General features: G+C 39.3%; 1 protein-coding gene across 1 annotated transcript in view; it reads left to right on the forward strand.

Annotated features, from left to right (window-relative positions):
• Positions 1-8,407, forward strand: part of TRIM44 (tripartite motif containing 44) — a 144,594-nt gene that overhangs the window by 16,238 nt on the left and 119,949 nt on the right. The window contains exon 2 of the mRNA XM_011940720.1: positions 6,382-6,459. Coding sequence (XP_011796110.1) covers positions 6,382-6,459 — 78 coding nt within the window. The remainder of the gene's footprint in view (positions 1-6,381; positions 6,460-8,407) is intronic.

Raw genomic sequence — 8,407 nt, forward strand, 5'->3', positions numbered from 1 at the left:
GACCTCCCAAAGTGCTGGGATTACAGGTATGAGCCACTGTGCCTGGCCAAGAAGGACTTCTGTATTCCATATTCTGATCCTTTTCCACTATTTCTGCCCGACAAGACCTTCTGGTAAAATGACTAAGTTGGATTGATGTTTTGTTTTGGTTTTTTTATTTTTGAAGAATGATATCAACACAAGCCAATGGAATAGGGAGAAAAACACCCCAAAACAGATAGCTAGTGTTCTTCCTGAATTCAACCTCTTCTGATTGATTCTTTGTAATAATAGAATTCAATATTCAGGAGCCAGTTTAGGATATTTATGTGGCTTATATTTACATTTTTGCTGACATGTAACTTTTCTTTTCGGTGTCTAGCTGGTTATTGACATTAGACTAGACTGACTTCCATGAAAGTGCAGAGACCACTTGTCAGGGAATACTTCTTCCTATTCTGATGCCACTGCTACCTGCCATATTCTACTTTTGCTTCTACCCTTTGCCCATTTTTAAGGCATGTTTCCATTAGAATGAAATGTTATTTCTGTGTTTTGGGGTGGATGGATATGAATGTATCAGGTAATATGTGCTCCTTTGAAGAAAGGAGCATGCCCCAATTTTCATGGTGTTCAAACACAAGGAACCTTAGAAGTAGAAAACTTTTAGAATTGTTTCCGGGGATAGCAACCTCAGATATCTACCAGAAAGGTAATGTAAACAAGAGAAGCAAGCCAAGGTAACTGGCAAACTTGAGAGAGCTTGCTTTGCCTAAAGCGAATAGTTGCTACTCAGCTTCAGCCAATTTCTGCTGTATTGGAATGGGAGCCCATTACCGTCAGACCCTTTGGATTTACAAAAGAAGCTAGAAATCTTTATTTTTATGTCATATGTCCTGATTTTTAAATGCTAGCAACTAATTTAAAACTCTTAGTGGATGTGTGGGACAACACTCGAAAAGCCACAGAAAATAGTTCTGTAGGCCACAGGCTGTCGATGTATAGCTTTTGGTCTGGTCCATCTTCCTCATTTACAGATGGGAAAACAGAAACCCAGGGATGTAAAATGACTTTTCCAAGCTCACACAGGCAGTTACTGGCAGTGCTAGTAGTAAAACCTGGGTTTCCTTTCTCTTTGTGCAATGCTCTTTACATTTGGAATGTTAATTGTTTTTGAGAATGTGAGAAAAGCTAATGTCATGTACAGCCCAAATTTTACATTTTTTTGAGGATTTCAGACCCCCCAAAATCCATACATGAGTATCAAGTAAAGAACCTTCTCTTGAATCTCCTGGTTCATATGTTTGCAGTGTTAAAGGAAAAGGCCCCAGTATTTACATTTAGGCAAACTCATGGGAAGAAGCACTGGAAGCAGGAGACCTTGGCCCTCTTGGTCAAATTCTACCTCTCTCCCTCCCTTCTTGGCTGTCTTTTTTTGTTTGTTTGTTTTTTAGTATGCTAAATCTTAGCTATGCAAGTAGTAGGAATATATTTAACTCTAAAATCCGTCTATCCCAAGTACCAGTCCCAGCAATAATTGCTTTTCTAATATTTTACATACCTATATCACTCATAGAAAGTAATAGTTTTTTAAAAAATTATATTTATTACGTGTACCATTTTGCAATTTTTTTTGTTTTTTTTTTTTGTTTGTTTGTTTGGTTTTAAATTCAACAGTATGTCCTGCCTTGTATCCAGGTACATACAACCTACCTCATTCTTTTTATTTGCTATGTCATATTCCACAGTGTGTTAATTCAGTGGTTTATTTAGCCACCCACTATTGATGAATCCTTGGGGTGTTTGCAGATTTTTAGTATTACAAACAATGCTGAAATAAATAATTTTATACATGCATCCTTGACACAGGTGCTAGTCTTCTTCAAGAGGAAAGGAGAAGTGGATTGGTAGGCATGTGATTTCAGAGTGGCAGTTATTTTATATATCCATCAACAACATATGGAAGTCCCCAATTTCCCCAGGGCCTAACACTTGCTGTTACGAGATTAAAATTTATTTCAGGCTGATGGGTGAGAAATGATATTTTAATCATGAATGAGTTTGAGCATCTTTTGCCTGTTTTGATGTGTTTGCATTTCACATTTCTGTTTTTTTTTAAAGAAGGGTCTTGTTTTATCTGTTCATAATTTTGGGGGGATTCCTTTTGGGTTTATTTGGCTTTTTCTTACTGATTTATAGAAATTCCTTATGTGTTTTTTCTGTATTCTTGATACAAATGTCTTCCATTGTATATGTTATAAATCTTTTTAATTTAGATGTTTCTGATCTTGGTTTTGGCACTGACCAGTTCTGTGATTTTGGGGACATTGTTTGACATCCACAGTGCCATTTTAGTCCATTGTGAAGTGAGAATACACTACCTTTTAGTTATTGTATTATTGTGAAATGCCAATGAAAGAGTGTAAGTGCTCTGAGCTTTGGGTTCATTTGATTTTCACCAGCCATTTTTCTCAGCTGTAAAGTGAGAATACACTGCTTTTTAGGGTTATTGTGAAATGCCAATGAAAGAGCGTATGAAAGTGCTTTGGAGACTAAAGAATACCTTCACATGTACAGCATTTTGTCCTTTCTTTGGTTTTATTATGACTCATCCCTAGGAGCTGGCTTTTGTGAAGCATCCTAGGCTTCTGCAGATTAATCAAATTCTGAGTGGTAGGTGTCACAACGTAGCACTTGTCTCTTTTTATTCTACACCTTCTTAGGGGAGGAGCAAGGTACATAAACAAGATATGCTCACATTGAACTCCTGTGTTCTTAGAATGCATTGGGCGGGATGGAGGTGGAGAATTACGGATAGCAGGAGAATCCTACTACTTTGCTAGTCATGGTATGTGCCCCAAGGATCAACAGTCATTTCTACTGTGGAACCAGATGTCTACAAGGTGAATTAGGCTGCCTTTTCTTACTATCCTGGTTCACTTTTCAATTAGAACTCAGGTTTCAGAGGCAGCTGTTCTGTTCCACTATCTTTTCTGTTCACTGGTTTCCTAATTAGGGAACATATGAGGGTATAATCTATCTGGCTATCTTTTGAGTAATGCCTGTCCTCAACAACCAAATAATTAACCGAAACATGGTACTATTCTATGGTTTGGGGATACTCAGACTCAGGTCCCACCACCCTTAGCCCCTGACCTATCCTGACCTATGTCCCATACTTTTTTTTTTTTTTTTTTTTTAGATGCAGTCTCACTCTGTCACCCAGGCTGGAATGCAGTGGAGTGATCTTGACTCACTGTAGCCTCTGCCTCCCAGGTTCAAGCGATTCTCCTGCCTCAGCCTCCTGGGTAGCAGGGCTGTGTCCCATGCTTTTGAAGACCCCTCCTATAGCCATGCCTGTCCCCTTCCATACCACTCTTCAAGTACCTAGCTACCCAAGAATACCTTCCAGGGCCTGCAGAGCCTCTTCCTGAGTCCATCTGCCTAAAGATGGACCAGTTTCTGATACATGTATCTCTAGGTCTCCCTATCCTATCATGGGTGACCTAGAAGGGTATTCTCAGCTTGGACATGCTAGTTTGAACACCTGTGCACAAGGCCCCAGAGTCCATTCGGACTCTTGCCCCAGCTCTGCAGCTGTCAGGGTTGGGTCTGCCCTGAGGAGCCTCTCCCTTCTGACCAACTGCTTATTTTATGGATTTTTTTAAAAAGCCTTTGGGAAAGGTTTTCTCACCACTCATTTAGAGACTGAGTATAGCAGGCTCACCATAAAGCCCAGTTAATCTTGAATAATTCACAGAGAGTGAAGTGGGGAGGTGGAACAGGTGAGTTTCCTGAAGGGAGGCTCTCTTAAGTTGCCTCTCCTCTGTCTCTTGCCTGGTTAGGTGATGCTGCTGCTGTTTTGTGAAAGCTTTGTGAAAAGGAGGAAGGATTCTGCTGACACACTGAATTTTTATGAAAGAAGGCTAAGGGTTCCCTTATCCATTCACACAAGGCACATCTGCTTGCAGACAGGCTGTCTGCTTCTTAGGGATTCCTTCATTGTTGTTTTATTCTTTTCTGAAGGTTTTAAGGCACAGTTTGGTGCATTCCTTTCTGCTCACTAGAGCCAGGGGGAAGTCATAAGATATCAGAGCTATTGCCGAAGAGCTTAAAATGGGCGCTGGCAGCTGGGATGTGGGGGAAGAGAGCTTTCCAGGGACAAGTGACCTGCTTGTTCAGCCAATGAGAAGCAGGTTAGAGGAATGATATCACCAGACAGGCCTTATTGTCTGATCATCTCGTAAAAGCAGGATTGTGTCTGGCAACTTAACCCTTTTTTAGGCACTTCAGGTCTCACCTGCTCCCTGGTATATGACCTCTAAGTTCCTTTTCTCAACTGTCTGCTATGAGACCACAGAGATTAAAGACTAAAATTAGTGGAGGATATAGGGGAGTTGTAAACCATCACTTTAAAAAATAGAACTTATTAAAATTTAGACCTCTGCTAAAATGGAAATGTGATCTATGCTGTGTTTGAAGAACACATCTAAAGTAGATATTGGTGGTAGTCATGTTGTGTCTGATTTTTACTGTGTAGACTTGAGAGGCAAGAGAGGTCAGAGGGGGAGAAATTGAGCCTTTAGTATATTTTAATTTATATAGTGGAATCTTATTAGGTATTTCCTGTTTTGGAGGAATTGAAATTAGTTCTGTAAATTAGGAAGATATGTTATCACGGATCCAGAGGCCAATTTTGAGTAAGAGATATTTGCAGTGTCTTTCTTTTCTTGTGCTTCTTTGTTGTCCCTACCGCATAGAAATGACAGTGATTTTACCTGTTTGTGCTTCCTTTCCCTCATTGGTAAAATGAATGTTCCTACCTATCTCATAGAATTGTTGAGATAAGAAAATAAATGAATTCCTGTGATTTTAGATTGTCCTATATACAATATAATGTATTATTATTATGGCATTCATGTCTTAAGATTATATGTTCATTCATTGATTTGTTCAGACTTTTTACAACATCTAGATGTTGGGCGTAAGAGATACAGAGATACAAAAAAATTACGGTTCTTGCCCTTAAGGAACTGAAAATATCATGAGGGAGACAGATAGTAATAAAACTGTTTCATACTTCCTTTTGTATTTACCATGTGCCAGACTCTGTTCTGAGTACCTTGACATACATTAACTAATTTAATCTTAACTACAGTCCTATGAAATAGATACTGTTATTGGCTCTGTTTTACAGATAGAGAAATTGAGACATAGGCTAAGTAACTTGCCTATGGTCACACAGCTAGTGTGTAACTAATGGCACTAGGGCTGTAGTCTGTGCTCTAAATCTATACTGACCAATATAGTAGTCACTAGTCACATGTGGCTTTGGAGCACTTGTAACGTGGCTGGTTTAAGTTGATTGGGCTATAATTGTGAAATACTAGATTTCAAAGACCTAACATGAAAAAAAAATCTCATGTTGAAATTACATGTTGTAATGATATTTTGAATATACTGAGTTAAGTAAAATATATCAAAATCAATTTTACTTTTTAATTGTGGCAATTATAAAATTATATACATATGCTTGCATTTGGGGCTCACATTAGTCTTTTATTGTACTGTGCGACTCTAAATCATTAGACTGTAATAATAGTAATAGCATGTGAAATTTTTGAGCACTCACTGTGTGTGAGCCACATACTGTGCTAATACCTTTTAAAACACTTTCAATTAGGCCCCAAAATAGCCCAGTTTATTATCACTATTTTATAGAAGGGGGAGAGGTTTTGAGAAATTCAGTAATTTGCCTGAAATCAATCAACTAGTTAATGGCAAATCCAAAATTGGAACTGTATATGTCTGACTCAGAAACCCGTGAGTTTTGTGGTTTTTTTGGTCTTGAACTCCTAGCCTCAAGCAGTGCTCCTGCCTCAGCCTCCTGAGTAGCTGAAATAACAGGTGCAAGCTACCACACCTAGTTAAAAAACCTGTGTTCTTAATCAGCGCACTGCAGTTCCATTCGTAATTAAATTTCAGACTATTTGTTTTATTTTTATAAGTATATTTAATATTGCATACTTCTGTATCTGATGCATAAAGGTTCAAAATTAAAATTACTAGTCTATAAAATAGACATCTTGTATGGGACTGTCTTTTGTAGAGCCACAGTGAACACTGGCACAGTTGAGCCTGAGGTGAAGCAGTGAGTCAGCCTATACAAATTGTATTTAATTTTCATTCCATATAGTTCTGCCAGTCACTGGGCAATTTATGTTCTGACACTGTTTGTCCATAGAGAAGGGAAAGAGGGGCAGTGCACCTCTCCTTAGTTGTTTAGCTCTCTTGGCTGCTAAGAAAAAGTTGCTTTTTATTTCATTGTCCTCCAAAATGCTGTTTGTGTTTGAGAGAGCAACAAAATACTGTCTAGTGACCCCTCACTTTTCTTTCTTCTAGAGCAAAGACTCAGGTGGACTGAAGGCGGCTATGATCGAATTGGTGGAAAGGTTGAAGTTCAAGAGCTCCGACCCTAAAGTAAGTACTGTTTGGAATTGATTGGGTGTTGGTACCCCAAGCATTTCATTCTCCTTGAGCTAAAATTGTGGGGTGTTGATGATCATCTCTCTGAACATTGCATTAAGATTTAATTAAGCCTGCCCATCAGAAACAGTGTCCTGATATGCCTAGAGATAAGTCATCTATTTTTCCCCGTCTCTGTTTTATGACTTACAACACATAATCATTAATTGTTTTCCCTGAACTGCAAACAAGTGCATTTTTAATCCTTCTTTACAGGGAGTCTTTGAATCTTTGGTCCTCTGTGTCCATTAAATGCAGCCAAAGGCATCTGAGAGAAATACAGATCTTTTTTTTTTTTCTTGAGACAGATTCTCACTCTGCTGCACAGACTAGAGTGCAGTGGCGCAATCTTGACTCACTGCAACCTCTGCTTCCCGGGTCCAAGCCATTCTCCTGCCTCAGCCTCCCAAGTAACTGGGATTACAGGTGTGCACCACCATGCCCTGCTAATTTTTGTACTTTTAGTAGAGATGGGGTTTCACCATGTTGGTCAGGCTGGTCTCGAACTCCTGACCTTGTGATCTGCTTGCCTCAGCCTCCCAAAGTGCTGGGACTACAGGTGTGAGCCACCGCGCCCGGCCGAGAGATACAGGTCATCTTAATGCCAGGGACTGGCATAGGATCCAGACTCATCTAGTTGGTGTTCAGCACTAGCATCTTATCTCTCCACTGCTTCCATTTTTTCCTTATGACCTGTAGTCTGGTTTGGGAACTGTTTTAAGTGTCCCAGCTTTTTTTTGTTTTTTTTTTGTTTTTTTTTTGATATGTCAGGGTCTAGCGGATTGATATTCTGGGAGACACCATAATGGGGTGGAAGTAAACTGGGAACTGAATGTGCTGGAGGGACTATGACTAACACAGACTTCCTTCTCTTTCCTATCCAGACACTTACTGTGGCACTACCTGGTATTGGGGCCAGCTGGCTTTGCCTTAGAATCAAAGTTTCTCACAATTAAATAGGGAAAGGGGCATGATTTCATTTTACTGTAGGTTCTTTTTGTTTTTTGTTTTTTTTTTAACAGGAATGGGACTAACATTTCTTGAGTATCTACTGAGAGCCAGGCACTTTGCTAGTACTCTTACATAATTGTGCTAAAATATACATACAAAATTTTAACCATTTTTGAGTGTACAGTTCAATGGCATTAACTGTAACATTCACTTTGGTTTTTTGTTTGTTTGTTTTTGGTTTTTGTTTTTTTTGAGATGGAGTGTTGCTCTGGTGCCTAGGCTAGAGTGCAGTGGCATGATCTCAGCTCATTACAACCTCCGCCTCCCAGCTTCAAGTGATTCCCTGCCTCAGCCCCCTGAGTGGCTGGGACTACAGGCATGCACCACCACACTCAGCTAACTTTTTGTATTTTTACTGGAGACAGAGTTTCACCATGTTGGCCAGGCTGGTTTCGAACTCGTGACCTCAGGCTATCTGCCTTCCTCAGTCTCCCAAAGTGCTGGAATTATGGGCGTGACCCACCACACCTGGCCACACTTGGTTGTACAACCATCACCACTGTCCATCTTTAGAGCTTTTTTACTGTCCCAAACTGAAATTCTGTACCTGTTAATGCTAACTTCTCATTCCTGCTCTCCCCTTAAATATTTTCAATTATTTAACAACACTGTAAAGTAGCATTTTATTCCTACTTTATTGATGAGAACACTGAGGTTTAGAAAAGTAGAATCATCTGCTGAAATCTAATGTAATATAGATGTGAAATTCAAACTCTGACTCCAGTGCCTGTACTCTTTGTTTTATGTCATGCTGCAAAGGAAGCACTGGATTTTATTTCCTTTCTACCACATAATCACATTGTGCTGCAGTTTTCTTTTTTTTTCTTTTTTTATTTTTATTATACTTTAAGTTCTAGGGTATATGTGCATAATGTGCAGGTTTGTTACATAT

Source organism: Colobus angolensis, unplaced genomic scaffold (assembly GCF_000951035.1).
Source record: "Colobus angolensis palliatus isolate OR3802 unplaced genomic scaffold, Cang.pa_1.0 Scaffold192, whole genome shotgun sequence".
In the NCBI taxonomy this organism is placed as follows: Eukaryota; Metazoa; Chordata; class Mammalia; order Primates; family Cercopithecidae; genus Colobus; species Colobus angolensis.